Raw genomic sequence first — 25946 nt, 5'->3', positions numbered from 1 at the left:
AACTGGGAGAATAATTGGCTGAGCTGAACGGCTCTACAGAGAAATACACCCTTCCCACCGTCATAGCAATGAAAGTTCTGAGCCAAAATGTCCATGAGAGAATTTCTTAACTCATCACCAATTAATGGCTACTTAGTGAGCCTCAAGTCACCACCTCTCCAATAACCTGCCTCACTGCAGATGAGAAAGTTGGGAAACTATGGTCAGGTTTGGAGGGTGGTAAAGAACCCCAATTGCCCCAATCTGGGACTAGATAGAGGCATGGATGGCAGGCAAGGGGACAGCCCCCAAAAGTCACCACAAACATTGTCTCTGTCGTACCTCTCTCCCAGCAAATCCTATCCGTAAGAAGAAAGACAGAACCCTATCTTCTCACCACTGGATCCACTGAGAAATAGGCCTTAACCTACTTGAGGTCCTAGTAGCTACTGACTTGGCCAGCGACTTGAGTATCAGTGTTGAGACCTGTGATAGGACGAGATAGTCACCCTCACTCATCTTTCAGCTCTTAATGATCGGGTGACTATTAACTCACCATTTTGGGACCTGTGTTAGTCACTGCCTAATATACTCTCACAAACAATTAAAACGTACATGGGAAATTCTGTCTAGTGTCTCTTTTAAGATGATATGGAGGTGCCGGTGTTGGACTGGGGTGGACAAAGTTAAAAGTCGCACAACACCAGGTTATAGTCCAACAGGTTTATTTGGAAGTACCAGCTTTCGGAGCATTGCTCCTTCATCAGGTAACTGTGGAGCAGGATCTTAAGACACAGAATTTATAGCAAAAGATCACAGTGTTATGCAACTGAAATGACATATTGAACAAACCTAGATTGCTGTTAAGTCTTTCATCTTTTAGAATGGTTTACAGGATTCAGTTCATTAATATGGAAGTCCCAGAACTTCTTTCAAGTCACATTCTTGAGATAGCCTAAGATTTTATTTTAAAAAGTGACCTGTCAGCTCAGACAACGCATTAAAGATATGAGGTTAGACTCTGTCTGCATCCTAATCTTGAGCCAGACTGGTTCTATTTCCAAAGTAGGAATTTATAAAATGTTTGTTAGATAGATTGACTCCCTGCATTAACTGCCTGCAGATTGTGTGCCTTTTGAACAAAACAGAATGTATCTGCAATGACGATTCTGCAAATGCAAGTTCATCCCATAGACTTATATGTGTGTCTGCGTGCACGTGAGGGGGAGAGAATGAGTGTGTGAGTACGAGTGCATGTGAGAGTTTGTGTTTGTGTGTGTGCGTGCTTGGTAGTGTGTGTGCATGAGGGTGACGAAGTATAAGCCTGTGAGAGGGAGTATGGAGGGTATTTGTGTTTATGTCTAAGAGACAGCGTGTGCATGAAAGAGGGTCTGTGTGAGTGACAGCATATAGTGTAGTGGAGTCACCTGTATGTGACATGAATGCAAGGTCCTGGTTGAGGCCATCTCCATGTGTACCGAACTTGGCTATCAGCCTCTGCTCAGCCACTTTGCGCTGTTGTGTATCCCGAAGTCTGCCTTGGAGGATGGTCACTCGAAGATCTGAGGCTGAATGTCCCTGACCACTGAAGTGTTCTCTGACTGGGAGAGAAAATCCCTGTCTGGCGATTGTTGCGCGGTGTCCAATCATCCATTGACGTGAAGTCTGCTTGGTCTTGCCAATGTACCATGCCCCAGGGCATCCTTGCCTGCAACATATGAGACAGACAACTGTGGCTGAGTCACATGAGTACCAGCCGCATACATGGTGGGTAGTGTCCCCACGTGCAATGGTGGTATCCATGTCGACACTCTGACACGTCGTGCAGTAGCTGCCATGACAGGGTTGTAATGTGTTGTGGTCGGTGTTATCCTGACATTCGCAGTTTGCTGTGAACAATAGTCTGTTTTAAGATTTTTTTGGATGTTCAAAGGCAAGTAGTGGGGGCACAGGGAAGATATTGGTGAAGTGCTCATACTCACCGATAATGTGTTGCAGGCTGCGGAGAACATGGTGTAGTTTCTCCACTCCTGGGAAATAGGGTACCCTTCGTTGTCCTGTATCAGTCACATCCTGTCTCTGTCCCCTGAGGAGGTCATTATGGTTTCTCGCTGTGACACGTCAGAACTGGTGATCGATGAGTTGAGTATTGCACCCTGTTCTTATGAGGGCGTCCTTCAGCACCTACAGATGCCTGTCATGTTCCTCCTCATCTGAATAGATCCTGTGTATGCGCAGGGCATATCGGTAGGGGATGGCTGTTTAATATGTCCAGGGTGGAAGCTACCGAAGTGCTGAAGGACACCTTCATAAGAACAGGGTATGATACTTAACTCAGAGGAGAAAGTGAGGACTGCAGATGCTGGAGATCAGAGCTGAAAATGGTCAGTCGAAGGAGGGTGTCAGTGGAAGGGTACTGGTTGGTACCGTGGGAAAGGAAGAAGCGGAGGGTTTTGAGTCCTTCGTGATGGGGGATGGAGGTGTACAGGGACTGGATGTCCATGGTGAAGATAAGGCGTTGGGGACCGGGGTCAGTCGAAGGAGGGTGTCAGTGGAAAGGTACTGGTTGGTACAGCGGGAAAGGAAGAAGCAGAGGGCTTTGAGTCCTTCGTGATGGGAGATGGAGGGCTGAAGAAGGGCTTGTGCCTGAAACGTCGATTCTCCTGTTCCTTGGATGCTGCCTGACCTGCTGCGCTTTTCCAGCAACACATTTTCAGCTATGATACTCAACTCATCAATCGCCAGTTCCGACATGCCACAGCGAGAAACCATAATCACCTCAGGAGACAGACACTGGATGCAACCGATAGTGACTAGACAACCTTCGTTGTCCAGTACTACCCGGGAGCGGAGAAACCAGGCCATATTTTTTCAGCCTACGACACACTCGGAATGAGCACCTTGCCAAGACCTTCCCTACGCCTCCACTTCTCATCTTTTTACAACCACCAAACCTTAAACAGACCATTGTTCAGAGCAAACTGCCCAGCCTTCAGGACAACATCGACCACAACATCGTACAACACTGTCATGGCAACCACTGCAAGACATGTCAGAGTATTGATATGGATACCACTATTACACATGGGGACACACACATACACACACTCTTACATGCTGTCATACTCATGCAAACCTTCTCTCAGACACATACACATACAGCCCCCCACACTCTCTCTCACGCGCATACCCTCTCACAGGCTTCTAATCCGTTACACACACTACCAAGAACACACACGCAAAACACACACTTTCACATTCACTCATACTTACATTCTGTCTCTCTCTGTCTCTCTCTGTCTGTCTCTCTCAATGTGCACGGCATACACACAAGTCTATGGGGTGAATCTCATTGCAGGTACATTCTATTTTGTTCAAAAAGCACACAATCTGCAGGCTGTCAATCCATACAACATTTTATACATTCCTACTTTGGAAATATAACTAGTCTGGTTCAAGATTGGGATGCAGACAGAGTCCAACCTCTCACCTTTAATGCATTGTCTGAGCTGAGATGTCACTTTTTTAAAATAAAATCTTAAGTTATCTTGCGAATATGACTCGAAAGAAGTTCTGAGATTTACATAATAATAAACCAAGACCTGCAACCCCTTCTATAAGATGATAGACTTAACAGCAATTTGGGTTTGTTCAATATGTCATTTCAGTTGCATGACACTGTAATCTTTTGCTATAAATTCTGTGTCTTATGACCTGCTCCACAGCTACCTCATGAATGAGCAGTGCTCCGAAAGCTAATACTTCCAAATAAACCTGCTGGAGTATAACCTGGTGTTGTGTGATTTTTAACTTTGTTAAGATGGCCAAGCTTGCGCCAATATCACTCCTAACTCCAGGTGATGAGCATATTGTCCTAATGTTAACTTGCTTCTCCTGTGTCTCCCTAATGGCATGATTTAACTCAGAAAGTTAATGTAGTGTTTAACTGTTACCAATCCAGCAATGATACTATGAGCTCTGCCAACTCTGGGCGGACAGATTTACTCACACAGAACAGCCACCACTTTTTACCTTCCATTGGTCTTCAGCTGTGACTCTGCTTCCTGGATTGCAGCCAGATTTCTGTTTGTTCTGCTATTTGTCCCCTGTCTCCACATGTTCTGACCTTAGTCATGTGTTTGCTATGCAGTACCTTATCAAAGGCATTTTGAATTCTAAACACACTGAAATTTGTGTTTGCCAGCACTCACCCGGACTGGTTTGTACCACAAAGTGAAAAATGCAGGCTAGTGAGGAGACATGCAAAGTATGCTGTTTCTTTGCATTCCATCATGACCATTGCTCCCAATAAGTGGTCAAAGCATTTTTCCATGATGGGTTGTGAATACACTGACCAAAATCAATTTGTGGTGGTCATCCTGGCTTCAACGAGCATCTTAAACAGACCTTTGAGCTTCAAACAGGTCCTTTCCTAGTTTCTCTATCCTTGTGTGACAAGTTTTTCCCCTCAATACTCAGGATCCTGTTTGCATCAGAACAGTTTTGGAAGGTAATCCAATAGTGCTGGGTGCCAGGTACAACTTTCAAGTTGCTGATATGTGTAGTTTTGGTATTAGGGTCAGTTGGGTGTGAGGTTTCAAGATGCTGGTTCATGGATCCAGCCAAATGGTGTGATTTTACTACATATTATTCATTTTTATCTACCCTTTCTGTTTTTCCTTCAAAAAATCTAATAAGGCTAGTCAAGCATAACTTTCCTTTTATAAGTCTGTGTTGATTTATTTATTATATTTGAGACATATTTCTACTATACCTTTTAAGTTGAGATTCCATTATTCCACGATTGAGTTTCGGAGCTGTACAAAACTCTGGTGCAGCAGCACTTGGCGTATTGTGTACAGTTCTGGTCACTGCATTATAGGAACAATGTAGAAGCTTTGGAAAGGGTTCAGAGGAGATTTACCAGGAGGTTGTTTGGTATGGAGGGAAGGTCTTACAAGGAAAGACTGAGGGACTTGAGGCTGTTTTCATTAGAAGGAAGAAGGTTGAGAGGTGACCTAATGGAGACACATTAGGTAATCAGAGGGTTAGATAGAGTGGGCCGTGAGAACCTTTTTCCTTGGATGGTGATGGCTAGCATGAGAGAACATAGCTTCAAACGGAAGGGTGATAGATATAGGACAGATGTGAGAGGTAGTTTCTTTACTCAGAGTAGTAGGGGCATGGAACGCACTGCCTGCAACAATAGTGGACTTGTCAACTTTAAGGGGATTTAAATTGTCATATGGATGATAATGGAATAGTATAGGTTAGATGAGCTTCAGATTGGTTTCACGGGCCGGCGCAACATCGAGGGCCGAAGGGCCTGTACTGTGCTGTAATTTTCTATGTTCTATTATCTTTCTGACCACCAATTTTAAACGAACTGGTTTCTAAACTCCTGGACATGTTCCAGTTCCATCTATCTTTTTAGATATAGCAATCGTATTAACCAGTCTGCTGATCCTTTCACACTTTGCCCTTTTCTAATGAATGTCCTTCTGCTGTATTTCTCAAGCTTGTTTTAGTCAGTGCAGATGCAATCCATCTCAGCCTGGGATTTTACCCTCTGATGTTAATCGTCTCTCCCTTTTCTATCTTAAATGTCTTTACATCTTTTTTTGATCTTGTCATTGATATCATGCCTCCCTGATAAGTGCCAAGGCAAACCAGTTAAAAAAGACTCCTATTATGCTGTTGACTAGTTCCTAGTGTGTAACATCCAGAAGGAGTTCATTGTACACATTGAAACTAACGACATAGAAAGGGAACAGGATGAGATTCTGAAGGGAGAATATAGAGAGTTAGGCAGGAATTTAAAAAGGAGGTCCTCGAGGAGAGTAATAGCTGGATTACTCCCAGTGCTATGAGCTAGTGAGGGTAGGAGTAGGAGGATACAGCAGATGAATGCATGGCTGAGGAGCTGGTGCAGGGGAGAAGGGTTCACATTTCTGGATCATTGGAATCTCTTTTGGGGTAGAGGTGACCTGTACAAGAAAGACAGATTGCACCTGAATTGGAAGGGGACTAATATACTGGCAGGGAGATTTGCCAGAGCTGCTCGGGAGGATTTAAACAAGTAAGGTGGGGGTGGTGGGACCCAGGGAAATAGTGAGGAAAGCAATCAAACTGAGCCTGGTACAGTTAGGAAAAGAAGTGAGTCAAACAGTCAGGGCAGGCAGGGACAAAGCAGAGAATGAGGTAGGACTGACAAATTCAACTGCATTTATTTCAATGCAATAACAGTAAAAGCAGATGAACTCAGGGCATGGTTTTGAACATGGGACTGGGATATCATAGCAATTATGGAAACATGGCTCAGGGATGGACAGGACTGGCAGCTTAATGTTCCAGGATACAAATGTTTATAGGAAGTTTAGAAAGGGAGGCGAGAGAGGAGGGGGACTGGCATTACTGCTGTACAGAGGGAGGATATTCCTGGGAATACATCCAGGAAAGTTATTTGGGTGGAACTGAGAAATAAGAAAGGAGTGATCACCTTATTGGGATTGTATTATAGACCCTTAATAGTCAGCGGGGAATTGATAAACAAATTTATAAGGAGATTTCAGTTATCTGTAAGAATAATAGGGTGGTTATGGTAGTGGATTTTAACTTTCCAAACATAGACTGGGACTGCCATACTGTTAAGGATTTAGATGGAGAGGAATTTAAGTGTGTACAAGAACATTTTCTGATTCAGTAAGTGGATGTACCTATCAGAGAAGGTGCAAAACTTGACCTACTCTTGGGAAGTAAGGCAGGGCAGGTAACTGAGGTGTCAGTGAGGGAGCTCTTTGGAGCCAGCGACCATAATTCTATTAGTTTTAAAATAGTGATGGAAAAGGATAGACCAGGTCTAAAAGTTGAAGTTCTAGATTAGAGGAAGGCCAATTTTTGATGGTATTAGGCAAGAATGTTCAAAAGCTCACTTGGTGGGGGGCAGATGTTCGCAAGTAAAGGGACGGCTGGAAAATGGGTAGTCTTCAAAAATGATACCACGAAGAGTCCAGAGGAAGTATATTCCTGTTAGGGTGGAAGGAAAGGCTGGTAGATATAGGGAATGCTGGATGACTAAAGAAATTGGTTATGAAAAAGAAGGAAACATATGTAAGGTATAGACAGGGGAGATCGAATTAATCCTTAGAGTATAAAGTGCAGTAGGAGTTTACTTAAGAGGGAAATCAGGAAGGCAAAAAGGAAACATTAGATAGCTTTGGCAAATTGGGTTAATAAGAATCCAAAAGAATTTTATAAATACATTAAGGACAAAAGGATAACTAGGGAGAGAATAGGACCCTTCAAAGATCAGCAAGGCAGCCTATGAGTTGGGGGGAGATACTAAAGGAGTATTTTGCATTAGTGTTTACCATGGAGAAGGACCTAGAAGATATAGAATGTGGAGAAATAGATACTGACATCTTGAAAAATGTCCATATTACAGAGGAGGAGGAGGTGCTGGATGTCTTGAAATGCATCAAAGTGGGTAAATCTCCAGGACCTGATCAGGTATACCCTAGAACTCTGTGGGAGGCCAGGGAGGTGATTGCTTGGCCCCTAGATGAGATACTGGTATCATCGATAGTCACAAGTGAAGTGTCGGAAGACTGGAGGTTGGCTAACGTGGTTCCACTATTTAAGAAGGGTGGTAAGGACAAGCCAGGGAACTATAGACCGGTGTGCCTGACAACGGTGGTGAGCAAGTTGTTGGAGGGAATCCTGAGGGACAGGACTTACATGTATTTGGAAAAACAAGGACTGATTAGGGATAGTCAACATGGTTTTGTGTAGGAAATCATATCTCACAAATATGACTGAGATTTTTGAAGAAGTAGGGCAGAGCGGTGGACATGATCTATATGGACTTCAGTAAGGCATTCAACAAGGTTCCTAATGGGAGACTGGTTAGCAAGGTTAGATCTCCATGGAATATAGGGAGAACTAGCCATTTGAAAAGAACTGGCTCAAAGGCAATAGTCAGAGGTTGGTGGTGGAGGGTTGCTTTTCAGATTGGAGGCCTGCGACCAGTGGTGTGCCACAAAGATCGGTGCTGGGTCAACGGTTTTTCATCCATTTATATAAATGATTTGAATGTGAACATATGAGGTATAGTTAGTAAGTTTGCAGATGACACCAAAATTGGAGGTGTAGTCGACAGCGAAGAAGGGTACCTCAGATTACAACAGGATCTTGATCAGATGGTCTAATGAGCTGAGGAGTGGCAGATGGAGTTTAATGTAGAAAAATGTGAAGTGCTGAATTTTGGAAATGCAAATGAGAGCAGGACTTATACACTTAATGGTAAGGTCCTGGAGACTGTCGCTAAACAAAGAGACCTTTGTTGTTCCTTGAAAGTAGAGTCGCAGGTAGATAAGCTAGTGAAGAAGGTATTTGGTATGCTTTCCTTTATTGGTCAGAGTATTGAATACAGGACTTGGGAGGACATGTTGTGGTTGTACAGGACATTGGTTAGGCCACATTTGGAATATTGCGTGCAATTATATTCTCCTTCCTATCAGAAGGATGTTGTGAAACTTGAAAGAGTTCAGAAAAGATTTACAAGGATGTTGCCAGGGTTGGAGGATTTGAGCTATAGGGAGAGATTGAATAGGCTGTGGCTCTTTTCCCTGGAGCATTGGAGAATAGGCTGAGGGGTGACCATATAGAAGTTTATAAAATCATGAGGGGTATGGATTGGATAAATAGACCAGGTCTTTTCCCTGGGGTGGGGGAGTCCAGGACTAGAGGGCATAGGTTTAGGGTGAGACGGGAAAGATATAAAAGAGACTTAAGGGGCAACGTTTTCATGCAGAGGGTGGTGAGTGTTGGGAATGAGCTGCCAGAGGAAGTGGTGGAGGCTGGTACAATTACAGCATTTTAAAAGGCATCTAGATGGATATATGAATAGGAAGGGTTTAGAAGGATATGGATTAGTGGTGCTGGAAGAGCACAGCAGTTCAGGCAGCATCTGAGGAGCAGTAAAATCGACGTTTCGGGCAAAAGCCCTTCATTAAGAATAAAGGCAGAGAGCCTGAAGCGTGGAGAGATAAGCTAGAGGAGGGTGGGGAGAAAGTAGCATAGAGTACAATAGGTGAGTGGGGGAGGGGATAAAGGTGATAGGTGGGGGGGAGAGGGTGGAGTGGATAGGGAAACTGTAGGCGTCCACATTGATGCCCTGGGGTTGAAGTGTCCCGAGGCGGAAGATGAGGCGTTCTTCCTCCAGGTGTCTGGTGGTGAGGGAGCGGCGGTGAAGGAGGCCATGGGCCAAGGGCCAAGGGCTGGCAAATTGGACTAACATTAGATTAGGATATCTGGTCGGCATGGACGATTTGGACCAAAGAGTCTGTTTCTGTGCTGTACATCTCTATGACTCTATTTAACTGACCCTATCCTGACCTGAATTTTTTGCCATGATATTGACGTGTCTGCAAAAGACATTCCCTCTATAAGTTCATAGATATGCTGTATATACATCATATATCAGTTCTATTTGCTTTGTTCTTTTGTTTTTCCTTTCTACACTAACCCAAAGCTTCCCACAGTAGGGTCTTGGACTCTAAGTGGGGTCATAACGTGAAAGTTTGGGTTCCTGAGCTCTGAGATAACAGTGACCACTATGGAGCTGCGATCAGGTCAATGAATATGTTCTCTCTCTGTCAGGCCCCAGCTGTCATAGCCCTCTCAAAGGTGATGTGCTTTGATATGGAATCACAGTAAGGAAAAGGTTTTGGAAGCATTGCCCTGACCTTAGTGCAGTTAGCTAATTGGCTTGAATATGATGTAGAATAATATCAATGGTACAGATTCAGCCCCTGTTATCAGTTGTGAACCTTCATGGAGTCTTGCTGGGGTGCAGTGGAGCTACTTTGGAATGGTGCCTCTCTTGCTATTTAATCAGAGTCTCTCTGTAATGGAGTGAGATTCCTGTAGGTCCTCTGTGGATTATGACTATTTTCCTCCTTTATGTATTCCCTGTTGTCTTTATTTTTTGTTTATGTCCTTTGTGCATGCATTGTTCTTTAGTTTCTGTATTGCCCTTATCCCTTTATTCATCCATGATGTTTCATTACTGCTTATTTTGTCCTTGCCTTTCAGTGGGGAATGTTCATTCTGGGGTCTATTAATCATTGTTTTAAATGTTTTTCACTGCTATTCCAATCTATTTATGATGCTTTTTTTTTCAATTTTCCACAACTTCCATTGTCACCCCCTTAAAAATCATTTCTCTATTTATGATGTGTGTTTTCCCCCCAACAATTTTAAGCTTTCTTGCATTCCTCCAGGTTTGATCTGACCTTCAACCTGGTTAAACAACCTTTTGCATTACATTTTCAATAATCAATACCTTGATTATTGAAAAAATTCAAACTATTCAATGAAGACATTTTTTTAAAGAAGGAATTTGTAAAACACCACTGACTTTTTTTTTGCAGAGGGTGTTGTTCACGAAGAGCTCATGCCAGATTAATCTGTCATGCCTGGCAATTTACAGACAGTCTTGCAAAGTTGGGAACTTAGACACGATGAACCAATGTTTGAATTCATCGTCCTGTTTCTCTTGACATTTGATTACCTGTTGATTTCTATTCCTTCCCCTCCCCCACTTCAGCCAGAACGTGACTCACTCAGAGAGCACTTTCGTCTGTCTAAAGCAAGAATTTTTGAGATTGGCCGGTTTTCAGCAGAAATATCTTTGAGTGGGATTAAACATCATATGGTTTCATTTGTCAGACCCACACGTATCTTCCAAGCAAACAAGAGTAATCCTTCACTCTTACAATGAAGCAGATCCATCCACTGACTATCATCCTGGCTCATCCTCAGAGGGCTAGCGGTGAAAAGGGGGTAGCACATTAACCCTTTAAGAGCTTCAGAACATCTTTTTCCTTTGATATTGCTTCACTTTCATAGACTGGTTGTATAGGGACATCAAAACAGGAGGAGGCAATTCAGTCCCTCAAGTCTGTTATCCCTTTCAGTCTATCTTGTATCATAATGTGTATCTTAACTGGACCTCCCACCTTGGTTCCATATTCCTTAATAAATTACATCATTTATATAAATGACTTGGATGTGAACATAGGAGGTATAGTTAGTAAGTTTGCAGATAACACCAAAATTAGAGGTGTAATGGATAGCGAAGCAAGTTACCTCAGAGTACAATGGGATCTTGATCAGATGGGCCGACGAGTTGTGCAGTGGCAGATGGACTTTAATTTAGATAAGTTGGAAAAGCAAATCAGAGCAGGACTTATACACTTAATGGTAAGGTCCTGGAGAGTGTCGCTGAACAAAAAGACCTTGGAGTGCAGGTTTATAGTTCCTTGAAAGTAGAGTCACACGTAGATAGGATAGTAAAGAAGGCATTTGGTATGCTTTCCTTTATTGATCAGAGTATTGAGAATAGGAGTTAGGAGGTCATGTTGCGGCTGTACAGACATTTGGAATATTGCGTGCAGTTCTGGTCTCCTTCCTGTCGGAAGGATGATGTGAAACCTGAAAGGGTTCAGAAAAGACTTACAAGGATGTTGCCAAGGATGAAGGATTTGAGCAATAGGGAGAAGCTGAATAGATTGGGGCTGTTTTCCCTGGAGGTTTGGAGGCTGAGGGGTGACCTTACAGAGGTTTATAAAATCATGAGGGGAATGGATAGGATAAATAGACAAAGTCTTTTCCATTGTGTGGGGGAATCCAGAATTAGAGGACATAGGTTTAGGGTGAGAGGGGAAAGATATAAAAGGGAACTAAGGGACAACCTTTTCACACAGAGGGTAGTGCATGTATGGAATGAGCTGCCAGAGGAAGTGGTGGAGGCTGGTACAATTGCAGCATTTAAAAGTCATCTGGATGGGTATATGAATAGGAATGATTTAAAGGAATATGGGTCAAGTGCTGGCAAGCAGGACTAGATTAGGTTGGGATATCTGGTCATCATGAATGAGTTGGACCGAAGGATCTGTTTCCGTGCTGTACGTCTCTATGACTAAATATCCTCACTCAACTAAATCTAACTATCGCACAATTCGGGTCTCGTGAAATAAACAAAAAAGTGCTAGAGATATTCAACTGGTCTGGAAAGAGAAACAGAGTTAATGTCTCAAGTCCAATATGACTTGAGCTCCTCAGTGGCACAGTAGTTAGCACTGCTACCTCACAGCACCAGGAACCCAGGTTAGCTTTCAACCTTGGGTGAATGTCTGTGTATAGTTTGCATATTCTCCCCATGTCTGTTGGGTTTCCTATCACAATCCAAAGATGTGCAGCTGAAGTGATTGGCCATGCTAAATTGCCCATAGTGTTCTCGGACGTGCAGGCTTACCCATGAGAAATGCAGGATTATTGGGGTATGGATCTTGGTAGGATGTTCTTCAGTGGGTTGCCATGGACTCAATGAGCTGAATGGCCTGCTTCCACACTGTAGGATTCTATGACTCTCGTATTTGGATCTAAATGAAGCTGGAAAATTCTTTTTTTTCTGCTGTTGCCACGGGTGAGAAGAATGGAGTGGAACAGATTGTGAGAGAGCCCATAGCAAAAGATGAAAGCAATGGCAGTGGTGGTAAAGGAGTGACACAGATGTAAAATAGCTGTCAATGTTAGGTGTGAAAAGGAGAAAATGGGTTCGCTTTGTGGAGAGCAAAACTAACGAATAGGAGAAAGACATGGCTCGGGAGGGTAGGGGATATCAGAAAAATGGAGGACAGAGGTCATACTCTGAAGTTATGGAACTCAATATTGGGTTCTAGAGAAAAACAAATTGAAAGAACTGTGGATGTTTGAGAAATCTCTGCAATTGGAGCAGCATCTGTGGAAAGAAATCAGAAATAATGTGTCAGGCCTAGTGACCTTTCTAGAGTTCTCTGTGCTAGATGCTGTAAAGTACAGGAGTGGAAAATGAGATGCTGCTCCTCCAGCTTGCATATTGCTTCACTGGAACACTGTAGCAGACTCAGAACAGAAATTTTAGCACAAGGGCAAGGTGGAATAGTAACCAACAAGAAGGTTGGGGTCTTTCCTGTGGACAGATCTAAGGTAAAATCCGTAAGAACTGCAGAATCTGTAAATCAGAAACAAATACAGAAATTGTTGGAAAAGCTCATTAGGTTTGGCAAGAAATGTGGAGAGAAATCAGAGTTTAACATTTCAGGTTTAGTGACCCTTCCTCAGATTTCTCTCCACAGATGCTGCCAGTCCTGCTGAGCCTTTCTAGCAATTTCTGTTCTTGTGACAGATTTGAAGTGTTCCACAAAGCAATCACCCAGTATGTGTTTACTTGTCAACTACTGCAAGCAGTGAATACACTAAACTGGATTGAAAGAAGTGCAAGTAAAATACTTGTGTTTTTCTTCATGGGATGTAGGCTTCACTGACTGGGCCAGCATTTGTCGCTATCTCTAACTGACTTCGCGGAGGCAGTGACAAGCTGCCTTCATGTACCATTGAAATCCATGTGGTGAGCACACACAGTGTTGTTGAGAATTTGATACAGTGAAGGAATGGCGATAAAGATCAGAAGATGATGAGTGGCTTTTAATAGGGACTTCTTGGTGACAATGGCTGGAATTGGCCCTTTGGGAATAAGATAGTGAGATAACTTCAAGCTCTTCAAGTTGTTGGAACTGCACTCAGAGTATTCCACCACAGTCCTGACTTTTGTCTTGGACAGACTTTGAACACCAGGAGATAAGTTACTCACAAATAATAAACATACACATTAGGAGCCTCCACTGCTCTCCGGGGAAGAGAACGCCACAAAACAACACTCGGGGATGGGGGGGGGGGTGAGAAAAAACTCATCTTCATCTTAAGTGAGCGGCCCTTTATTTTTAAACTGTCTCCTGGATCAAGCCTCTCAGCATATGCCTTGTCAGTTACCATCAGGATCTTTTATTTTTCAACAGGATCACATCTCTTTCTCCTAAATACCAGTTGGTACAAAGTACCAATGTCTACATTATGGACTACTTTATATTCACAATTTTTTGTGGTTGGACCAATTTAATTTCTGGTCAATCCCAGGATGTTGATAGCATTGATAGGTGATGGTAATGCTATTGAGTGTCTCGCAGAGGTGATTATGTGCCCTATTCAGAGATGAATGGCAGAGTCATTGACATGGTGCAAATGTTACACACTGTTATCAACTAAAGCCTAAGTGTTATCCATGTGGTTCTGTAGTTGTCACAGACGTTTTCAGTATCTGAGGAATTGTAAATAGTAGAAAGTGAGGACTGCAGATGCTGGAGATCAGAGCTGAAAAATGTGTTGCTGGAAAAGCGCAGCACGTCAGGCAGCATCAAAGGAGCAGGAGAATCGATGTTTCGGGCATAATCGATGTTATGCCCGAAACGTCGATTCTCCTGCTCCTTTGATGCTGCCTGAAGTGCTGCGCTTTTCCAGCAACACATTTTTCAGAATTGTAAATAGTACTGAGCATGGTGTAATTATCAGCAAACATCCCCACTTTAGTTGTTAATGTGGAGGGAAAGTCATTGGTTTGTAGTAGGTATGACTCCAAACCAGTGGGGGGTTTTCCCCTTGATTCCTTTGAATTAACTTTTACTAATGCCTCTTGATGTCTTAATGTTGAGGGCTGTCACTTTTACCTCCGCTTTGGAATTCAGTTCTTCTGTCAGTGTTTGCACCAAAACTATCAAGAGATCTAAAACTGAGCAGTCCTGGCAGCATTAGGTTTAACCTTGCCAAACGAATGTGTAATTGGATCGGAGGTAGGAGACAGAGTATTGGGATAAAGTGACCGAACCCTGACAGTAATGATGTGACAGTGTTCCCCAGGGATCTGTTACAATCCAGCAAATTTTTCACTGAAAACCTTAGATGAAGGAATAATGAGTTTGATATCTATATTTGCAGAAAACACTAATCTAGGAGACTTGGTGAGTTATGTAGCTGAGAGCAGGAAGTTACATGGGAATATGGACAGATAGCTCAAGTGAGTCAGAAAATTGGCAGATGGTGTTCAATGTGGGGAAGTATGAGGTCATCAACTTCAAATCCAAGAGAGACAAATTGGGATAGTTTCCAAATGGCAAGAGATTCCGAACTGTAGAGCAGCAAGGATTTGGGCATTCATGCATACAACTCACAATCAACATAGGAATATTAAAAAATAGGAACGTTTGGCCTTTCAATCCTGCACCTCCTACTGAACAATCCAGCCTTGACAGTCCTCTACAGTAAAGAATTTCCACAGATTTCCCTATCCTCTGAAAGAAGAAATTCCTTCTCATCTGGGTCTTAACTGGGTTATCTCTTATTCCAAGGACAAATCCACTATTCCACCCCCTTTTTAAAATGAAAGGGGATGCAACCTCTACAAATCTATCCTGTCAAGCTCGTGAGAATCTTAAATATTTCAGTAGGGTCGCCTCTTATTCTTCTCAACTCCAATGAGTACAGGGCAAACCTACTCAACATCTCCTCGTAAGAAAATTCCTCTTTAGACAGGATCGATCTAATGCACTTCTCTGTACCGGCATTGGAGGCAGTCCAACTTTCCTTAGATAAAGGGCCCAAAACTGTTCATAGTATTCCAGGTGTGATCTGACTAGTGCCTTATAATAGTTTGAGCAAAACTTCTCTATCTTTATACTCCAATCCTTTTGAAATAAACATTCCTCAATTCTAAATTCCCACACTTTCCTAATTTCTGTTCATTCACTTGATTCTCAAAATTTTTTGACCTCCGCCTTGAATGCATTCAGTGACTGAGCACTCAGTGACTGCAGATGAGAATTCCAAAGAGTCACAACTTGTTGAACAAAGAACTTCCTTCTTGTTTCTGTCCCAAAACCCCTTACTCTGAGACTGTGACTCCATACTCTAGATTCCCAGGCCAGGGAAAGGATTTTCTCAACAGACAAATTTCTTAAAAAACTTATGTGCAATTCTGGTATCCTTCCTGTCGGAAGGATGTTGTGAAACCTGAAAGGGTTCAGAAAAGACTTACAAGGATGTTGCCAAGGATGGAGGATTTGAACTATAGGGAGAAGCTGAATAGGTTGGGGCTGTTTTCCCTGGAGCTTTGGAGGCTGAGGGGTGACCTTGCAAAGATTTATAAAATCATGAGGGGCATGGATAGGATAAATAGACAAAGTCTTTTCCATTGTGTGGGGGAATCCATAATTAGAGGACATAGGTTTAGAGTGAGAGGGGAAAGATATAAAAGGAAACTAAGGGGCAACTTTTTCATACATAGAGTGGTGTGTGTATGGAATGAGCTGCCAGAGGAAGTGGTGGAGGCTGGTACAATTGCAGCATTTAAAAGGCATTTGGTTGGGTAACTGAATAGGAAGGGTTTGGAGGGATAAGGACCAAGCAATGGCAAACAGGACTAGATTAGGTTGGGATATCTGGTCATCATGGATGAGTTGGACCGAAGGATCTGTTTCCGTGCTGTACATCTCTATGACTTGACAACATATATGTTTCAGTGGTATCAACTCTCATTCTTCTAAACTGTGGGGAATTTAGGCCAAGCCTGCTCAATCTCTCCTCATAGGACAGTTGTCTCTTCACAGGAGCCAATCTAGTGAACCATTGCAGTGCTCACTGTGCAAGTATGAAAGAAGAATCAAAAAGGTTAATAGAAGGTTGGTCTTTATATCAGTAGGGTGAGAATATAAAGGGCAGGATATTGGGTTCAGTTTTGGAAAGTGTTGGTCATATTCTACCTTGAGAAATGTTCCATCTTTTAATAAATAAAGCTGGAATGTAAGGCTAGGCTCAGTAGAGGTGACCATGATAGCTATCATTGATTGTTGTAAAACCCATCTGGTTTACTAGTGCCCTTCAGGGAAGAAAGTCTGCCATCCTTACCCATTGTAGACTCATTATAATGTGCCTGATACATAAGTCATGATTTGGAGATGCTGGTGTTGGACTGGGGTGTACAAAGTTACAAATCACACAACACCAGGACCGCTGCTCCTTTGTCAACCACCTGATGAAGGAGCGGTGCTCCGAAAGCTAGTGCTTCCAATTAAACCTGTTAGACTATAACTTGGTGTTGTGTGATTTGTAACTTTGATTCATAAGTGTTCTCCAAAGATGATCAGCAACAGTTGTTGACCTTGTCAATGATGCTCACATCCCTTTCACCACTTCAAGACTTCCCAAAATACTTTGTGACTGATGTGTAGTCACTGTTGTCATTCAGGAAATGCAGCAGCTAATTTGCATACAGCAAACACCCGTAAACAGCCACGAGATTATAATCAGATAATCTGTAATGTTGATCAATATCAACCAGGACACCACATTATCTCACTTCTTCAAAAGACTTACTATGGGACTATTTATCTGCACAGAACTTTAGTTTAACATGCCATCCAAAAGATGGATGCATCAAACAATGCTGTACTCTTTGTACTATACTGGGTGGGCTAGCCTAGGTAGCGTGCCCAAACTTGTGCTTGGGGGCGGGCTTGAACCTGCAACCTTCACAGTGTTCTCCCCACTGAGCCATAGGTGACAGTTGTAGTATCTAATTTGTTGTCTCCCCACAACCCTCTTCTAAATATACAGCCTATTAGACTGATAATTTGACAAGCTGAAATGGGAAAGTAAACAGGACATAAATGCCAAATGCTCCCCGTCACCTGAAGTGGAGGTATGGTACCACCATGTGCTTTCACCAACTAAATCAACTGAAGGCCAAACTCAAAATGACCATCCTCCCTCTGCCCATAGATAGCTGGCACAGAATGCAGATCAAAAGACCATCTTGTTGGTGCCTATTGAATATTTTCACTGGCAAATACAGTATTTGAGCACAGGAGTGGCATGTATTCCAATTCTCACATGGAAATAGGGGGTTCTAATTGTATCCTGCATATTCTCTATTTTAGAGGTGGGCAGTTGCAGTGTGACTCTACTTGATCGGCTGACTTACAGTTCTGACCTAAGCTGTCTTTGTTTTGGAGGCTGCTGTATACCTAGCTGGAGGTGGGACTGTCACTCACAGACTAATGTGGCAAACAGTACAAGTTGAGATTATTACATTTTATTAACAGGGCAGGAGTTTTACCAGTGATAAATGTTCCATCCATGGAGTATCAGAGACTAGCAGGCCTTCTGTGTCACAATGTTGTGGGGGGAGATGGGTGAGTTTTATAGCAAGTAAAGAAAGCACCTCTAATTACTGCACTTCTTCAGCACAGCACTGAAAGTGGAAACCTAAATACTGGGCACTAGATTCTGCTGTTTGATTTGAACCCATAGTCTTATGACTCAGGCAAGAATGCTACCCATTGAAGTGTGACCCACTGTGGAGAGTAGGTCTTTGAGGAGCAGGGAGGAGGGCATTGGAAAAGTCAGCTTTGGACATTGCAAATATGAGGGTCATAACCAGCATTCCCCTAAGTACTTTTCCTACCACGCAGACCTCCAAGGTCCATGCACAGCAGCGACTTCTGAAACCAAAGTCAATTCAGTGAACAGTATGCAGAGGTTGGAGCAGCTGCAGTAGAGTGCAGTTTAGAGGGAACATTGTTAAATTTCTGATTGTGTCTTTAAGGTAAAATGAAGGGAATTCTGCGACCTATTGAGGTCTGCCTGACAACAGGTCTGGGTGATACAGCTGTTGGAGGTCAACGGGCGACTCAGGTTGTTTGTGAGAAAGAAACAACTCTATGGTGTTCACATTCGGAGACAATGGCAGCAGCATCTCTATTTACAGTGGTTACACTGATCACCTCGCAAAATTCAAAAGGATTTGAGAATGTTGGATTGTAAACAGTTATGCTTTAAAATATCCAACGTATTTAATTTCATTGGATTTCCAAGGTTAGCTAATCAGTATTTCTACTTCAGTACAAGGTCCATGTTATTGATGTTACCGTGGGAGATGGGCTTTGAGGGGAAAGGGTTACCTCTAAAATTTATAGACACAGAAATGTGCCAGGATCTGGGAGAGAGAGAACCATCTAATGGGCTCACACCCCGACTGAAAACATTTGTGAGGAAGATTCACCCAAGAATTGCAATGAAAGGCTCTCAGTGAGAAATATAGTTTGAAGTTAAAGTTACAGAACTGCGAAAGGAAAAGGATAGAAGTAACACCTCAGGAGCTGAGCTACTTGAGGGAAAGTGTAAGGCATACCTGTGAAGCGGTATTTAAGATTCTTTCGGAAGAAGGAGTATGTTTTGATCTGGAGTTAAATTATAAATTGACTATGCTAAAAGTGTTTAGTCAATACTACTCTTGGTCTGTGATAATAAAAGTCATAAAATGTGAATCTTTTTCATGTCATCCTTTCAGCTATCAAATGTAAATTTCACTTCCTTTTATTTTGCAAGTCATTAATCTCTATGGGGATCAGATCATGAGCCAACAGAAGTACGGCATAAAGTCTTGCCCAGTGGTGAGACTGAGCTAATCGCACAGAGGACTGATGTAAGAGAATTGTGTGCACAGAGACCTTGGGTCTTTGTGACTGTGCTATTGAAAGCATTTGTCCTGCTGCAGTTTGAACAAGCTTTTGGTCAATTGTCTCAATTCTGTACACCTAATTGTGTCTCTGTGCAAATTTTATTTGGTTACATTCCTGTGAGGTGTCTTGGGACATTTCAGTATGTTTGAAAATCCTGTCCAAAAGCAAGTCGTTGTGTTCTGATGATGCTTAAGGAAGGTGGTCTTGCTTTGAGTGTTGCCATGGTGACAGTGGATGCCTTTTTGGCACAAAAAGGATTCCTGTCTGGCACAAAAATGAAATTGTAAAGGTGGCCCAACCATGGCTAACAATGGAAATTGCCATGGGAATGCATTAGGGAATAGTCGTCGCCAAAGTGTTTGTTAAGTTGAATCGGCTGCATTGTCTGTACATGTGGATAAAGAGTGGAGCTGGAAAAAGTACAGCCGGTCAAGCAGCATCAGAAGAGAAGGGGAGTCGACATTTCAGGTTGGAGCCTTGCAGCAGGCCAGTATATGTTGAAAAATGTGGTGCTGGAAAAACACAGCAGGACAGGCAGCATCCGAGGAGCAGGAGAATCGACGTTTCGGGCATAAGCCCTTCTTCAGGAATGAGGCTTTTGTGTCAAGCGGGCAGTATATGTGCTGTTTGCGGTGAACAGAGCCCTCTATTTGAATATATGTAAATATAGCAACAATACCATGTACATATCTGATAACAGCAGCTTGTCTGGATTGCTGTGATATCATGATAAATGGACATGTCATTGTCTGAATCTGTAATCATTGAACTTATAAATTCATGTAGTTGATTTCAGCTTTTACAATACCATATGTGCTCAAATAAAAGGTTTCAGGGTTTTAACCATTTCCTGCGGCAGTTTCTGTGGCAACAAAACTGGTCATCACGTTCCCCCTGGGATGACATACCTCTGGGAGTAAGCCGCCAGAGCTGTGGTGGTGATAAACAGCCACAAGACTCAGATTTATATGCTCGAGTGACACTAACTGTTGGAAATCTGTTGAAGTCACATTTTCACAGAACTCCAAGTGTGGCTAAGCCGACACTGTGTATACAAGTTTTCCTTTATTCATTCATGGAATGTAGGTATCTCTGTCTAAACCAGCTTTTATTGCGCATTCCTAATTGCTCACAGGGCAATTAAGAGTCAGATACATTGCTGTGGGTCTGAAGTCACATGTAGGCCAGACTAGGTAAGGATAGTAGTTTCCTTCTCTAAGGTTTAATGTAACTTCTGTTTTTCAATTCTGTCCCCCTAAAAAGGAACCTGTGGCTTTAACAATCTGCACTGTTACCTTGAGTTATTTCTGCATCCATATGGGGAGTTTACATGTCAGGCAGAGAACAGCTGAAGTTAAGAGAGTTGGGGTCTTGTGGAGACACAGGGCATTGAAGCTTTTGCTAACATTCTTCCTGATGGGAACTAAACCTGTCAGCAGCAATATAGTTTGTTAACATTTCTCAAATCTCTGATAACACTGGAAAAGTATGTTGTAATTTGTGAAAATCCATTCAATATGGTTTTATTTGGCCTCCTGAAAAATGTTAACCCCAGTGTCTGAGCTTTGCTTTTCACTCACTGTTTGAAACCTGCTCTTTGAAAGTTGTTATCTGGTGGTTATGGGTTTCTCTTCATGGCATGTGGGCATCACTGGCTGGGCTGGCAATTATTACTCATTCCTAAAAAGCGTAGGTACACACACACGCTCCCTCCCTCCAGGATTTTGCCCTAGCGACAATGAAGAAGTGGAAAAATATTTCCAGGCCAGGATGGTCTATGGCATGGAGGGAATCTGTTGCCTGTCTCTGTTAATGCTGCCTTGAAAATGTCAGCAAATTTGATATCCTGTTATGCCTGGTGAAAGGTCTGATAGATGGAGGGGTGTCTCACTAAGTGTTGTAAACTGGAAAAATTATAATTACACCCATTAATGCTGCATCAGTATTTGTAGTTTAACTTTGATTCCACCTCCAGAACCAGCCCTGACAGATCTATTTATATAGCAATTATAGTATCATAAAATATCCCAACAGTTAGTCCAAATCCAACTTCCCCCTCTTGCCACCTCTTCGAGCTCTCTAGAATTTCACTTTGGTAATTGCCCTGCCCAGACTTAAGGGCAATTTAATAACAATGTTCAAAATTACAAGGAGTAACACAGAAAAAATTACTTCCAGTGACAGGGGGATTGATAACCAGGCGACAAAGACTTCAGATAATTGGCATACAAACAAGGAGAAGATGGGGAGATTTTCTTCTTAATCATTCATGGAAAATGAGCCTCACAGGCAAGACCATCATTTATTACCCATCCCTAATATTTAATCTACTCTGTTATAACCTGGACTGCAGTATCTGAAAGGATGAAGGAAGTAGATTCCATAGTGACTTTAAAAAGGGAATTGGATATATCACTTAGAAAAGAGCAGCAACATGGAGAAAGAACATAGAGCAGGAATAGGCTATTCAGCCCCTCAGTACTGCAACACCATACTAGATCATGGCTGATCATTTATCTTAACACCATTTTCATGCACTATCCCACTTCCCTTGATTATTAGGATCTAGAAATCTATCAATCCCTGTCTTGACTATACTCAATGACAGAGCATCCTCAGCCCTCTGGGTAGAAAATTCCAAAGATTCACCCACCTCTGAGTAAAGAAATTCCTCTTCATTTCTGTCCTCAATGTCTTGGGAGTGATACTAAGTGATTCCCTCTTTCAAAGTGATAGTGCAGGTACAAAGAACTGAATGCCCTCCATCTTATCTCTAAATAATGGCCTACCAAAATAAGCCTTCCATTTTATAGAAACAAACTTCACTTGTTGAAGAACTTTGGTCAGATAATTTGTGTAACTTCATTTAATTGAGTAAAGTGTTGATCATCTTTTTTTTCAACTTTCAGCCAGATCTCCTGAACTTCAAGAAGGGCTGGATGTCCATTCTCGATGCTCGCGGTGAGGTGAGTGTCCATCTACAAAGTTGTACTCTGCAATTTTTCACAGAAGAATTAATTGTCATTATGTCTTTGTCAATTAATCCAGCTAATCTACTGTCAGCATTTTCAATCTTTTTTTGAACACCCTAATGCCTTTTTTCTCAGTTGTTAACATAGATTTGACAGGACCCTGTGGAGTGTTGTCAAATAGAGAGACCTAGACATTCAGGTACATAGTTCTTTTGAAAGTTGCATCATAAGTAGATGGGTGGTAAAGAAGACATTTAGCATGTCTTCATTGCTCAGTCCATTGAGTATAGGAGTTGGGATATCATATTGCGGTTGTACAGAACATTGGTGAGGCCACTTTTGGATTACTGTGTACAGTTTTGTTCACTCTGCTAGAGGAGGGATATTACTAAGTTAGAGAAAGTGCAAAAAAGATTTGTAAGAATGTTACCAGGAATGGAGGGTTTGAGTTATAAGGAGAGGCTGGATACACGGGACTTTTTTCACTGGAATGTAGGAAGTTGAGGGGTGACCTTACAGATATTTAGAAAAACATGAGGGGCAGAGACAAGTTGAGTGGCAAAAGTCTAGCGTAGGGGATTTTAAAACTAGAGTGCATATTTTTTAAGGTGAGAGGAGAAAGATTTGAAACAGACCTCATTGCAACTTTTTCACACAGAGCGTGTTTGCATGTGGAATGAACTGCCAGAGGAAAAGGTAGATGCAGGAACAGTGACAATATTTGGACAGATACATGAATAGGAAAGGTTTAGAGGGATATTGGCCAATTGCAGGCAGATGGGACTGATTTTTGTTTGGGAAACTTGGTCAGCATGGACGAGTTGGACTGAAGGATCTGTTTCCATGCTGTGTGAATCTGGATCTATGACTGAATGACTCCGTGACTCAATGAATCTGTCACTAAATCTACTTTGGAAGTGGCCATTGACTGCAATCTCACTCCAATGTTGATAATAATTTGGATTTCTGTCGGATTCTGTACTAGGCAATAAACTTTTGAAGATGATAGCATAGGGTGAGAAGACTGTTTAAAAAGCATGAGTTATTTTAGTTAAATCATAATTTGATAGCACCAGACTTGAGTACTGCTGAATAAAAACAAACATTTTGTCAAAGGTTTTTGTCTGGCAATTAACAGGACTTTTTCTTTTCATTCACGGGATGTGGGCATAGCAGGCTATTTATTGTCCATCTCTAATTGCTGAGCGGGCAGTCCAGAGTCAACCAAACATTTGAGGGTCTGGAGTCACATGTAGGCTAGACCAGGTGAAGACAACCGTTTCCTTCCCTAAAATACATTAGTGAACCAGGTGGATTGTTCCGACAATTGGCAAAGGTTTCATGATCATCATGAGACTCTTAATTTGATAGGATATCAATGTAAAGGAGTACAAAGTTTTTATACTGATAACTTGGGAAGTGGGTCCTGATTGGTTAAGTGATGACTGACAGTTAACTGTCAAGCTTTGTTGAAGTTTAAACCATGCAATTTTACTTTGGTCATGGCATTGCCCTGAAGAATGACCCACAGAATGGCTTATTTTCTTAAGTTGAAACAGGCACAATGTCTGTTCCTTTTATCTACAACATGCAACTCCAGGCTATCAGCAATCTGGTTGACTTTTCTACTGTCCTCAGAAAGGCCCTAGTAAGTCCTTAGTTCAAAAGTAATCAGGCATAGGCAACAAATGCTGAGCCCACATCTATATAATTAAAAAAATTAATCACTCTTTCAAAGAGCTAGTACATGTGCCTGATTAAAACTTAAATAAGCCTGTTGCTGGCTCTTAGAATTCAAGCACCTGAATTCCTTTGTCTAACTGTGATCGGGTGGTTCTGTGAGAAGACCTTTATAAGAGTGGGAAGTCATTCACTGTACAGTTAGTAAAGAGCATGGTCAGTGTGAATGAGATTGCAGCAAAGTGGGACAAAAGATGAGTGAGTTACTGATTATATTGTTGGAAATTTGGCTCAAAGTGGAATCTAGTGCAAAGGGGGAGAGAGATGCTTTAATTAGGATTTACTGCAAGAAGTAACTTCTCCAGAATGAGAGATGAGTCAGAGAGAATAAAAGGCATGGATTGAGAGACCAGCCAGTCGTCAGAGCATAGATGGAGTGACGTCACAAACCACAGTGTGATGTGAGGACAGGGAAAGAAACTGACTGATGATTAGGATTGGTGAATGTTTCTAACCTTCAACGTAAAAACAAGGTCGTCAGTTTGTGTTTAGGCCTCCAGTATTTTCTTCTCTCTTAAAAATAACTGCTTAAGTATAAGGTTGATAATGGTTAAAAATTACGCAACACCAGGTTATAGTCCAACAGGTTTAATTAGAAGCACTAGCTTTCAGAGCGCTGCTCCTTCATCAAGTGGTTGTGGAGTACACAATTGTAAGGCACAGAATTTATAGCAAAAGTTCAATATCTTACAATTGTGTACTCCACAACCATCTGATGAAGGAGCAGCGATCCAAAAGCTAGTGCTTCCAATTAAACCTGTTGGACTATAACCTGGTGTTGTGTGATTTTTAACTTTGTACACCCCAGTCCAACACTGGCATCTCCAAATTGTTGATAATGGTGAGGATTTTTCTTTTCTGTTTATAATATCATTAGTGTGAAACGTAAATAGCAAGGAATTTCGAGTAATTAATCTATAACTTAAATTCAATACTAATGGTATTGAATTTAATCTGTAGTGTTTGCACCTCAAGGAATTTCAGATCCAAGTTGAGGATTTAGAAACCAAGTTGCAGGCATTGCTGCATGTTGGGGAAAGGTACCTGGACACTTTGCTCCAGACGGTGGTCATTAGACAAGAGACAATAGGTGCAGGAGTAGGCCATTCTGCCCTTCGAGCCTGCACCACCATTCATTATGATCATGGCTGATCATCCTCAATCAGTATCCTGTTCCTGCCTTATCTCCATAACCCATGATACCACTATCCTTGAGGGCTCTATCCAACTCTTTCTTAAACAAATCCAGAGACTGGGCCTCCACTGCCCTCTGAAGCAGAGCATTCCACACACCCACCGCTCTCTGGGTAAAGAAGTTTCTCTTCATCTCTGTTCTAAGTGGCCTACCCCTTATTTTTAAACTGTGTCCTCTGGTTCCCGACTCCCCATCAGCGGAAACATGTTTCCTGCCTCCAGAGTGTCCAATCCTTTAATAATCTTATATGTCTCAATCAGATCCCCTCTCAGCTTTCTAAACTCAAGGGTATACAAGCCCAGTCGCTTCAATCTTTCGGCGTAAGTTGGTCCCACCATTCCAGGAATTGACCTCGTGAACCTACGCTGCACTCCCTCAATAGCCAGAATGTCTTTCCTCAAATTTGGAGACCAGAACTGCACACAATATTCCAGGTGCGGTCTCACCAGGGCCCTGTACAGCTGATGAAGAACCTCTTTGCTTCTATACTCAATCCCTCTTGTTATGAAGGCCAGCATGCTATTAGCTTTCTTCACTACCTGCTTTACCTGCATGCTGGCCTTCATTGACTGGTGTACAAGAACACCCAGAACTCTCTGTACTGCC

General features: G+C 42.2%; 1 protein-coding gene across 9 annotated transcripts in view; it reads left to right on the top strand.

The window, feature by feature from the left end:
* LOC122542310 (TRIO and F-actin-binding protein-like) overlaps positions 1 to 25946 on the top strand; it is a 366873-nt gene that overhangs the window by 242865 nt on the left and 98062 nt on the right. For all 9 annotated transcript variants that reach the window (XM_043679926.1, XM_043679930.1, XM_043679931.1 and 6 more), the window contains one exon: positions 22343 to 22399. In XM_043679926.1, the coding sequence (XP_043535861.1) occupies positions 22343 to 22399 (57 nt within the window). The remainder of the gene's footprint in view (positions 1 to 22342; positions 22400 to 25946) is intronic.

This window comes from Chiloscyllium plagiosum, chromosome 39, assembly GCF_004010195.1.
Source record: "Chiloscyllium plagiosum isolate BGI_BamShark_2017 chromosome 39, ASM401019v2, whole genome shotgun sequence".
Lineage (NCBI taxonomy): Eukaryota > Metazoa > Chordata > Chondrichthyes > Orectolobiformes > Hemiscylliidae > Chiloscyllium > Chiloscyllium plagiosum.
The sequence above is the reverse complement of the archived record's forward strand: the minus strand, read 5'-3'. Positions and strand labels throughout refer to the sequence as shown.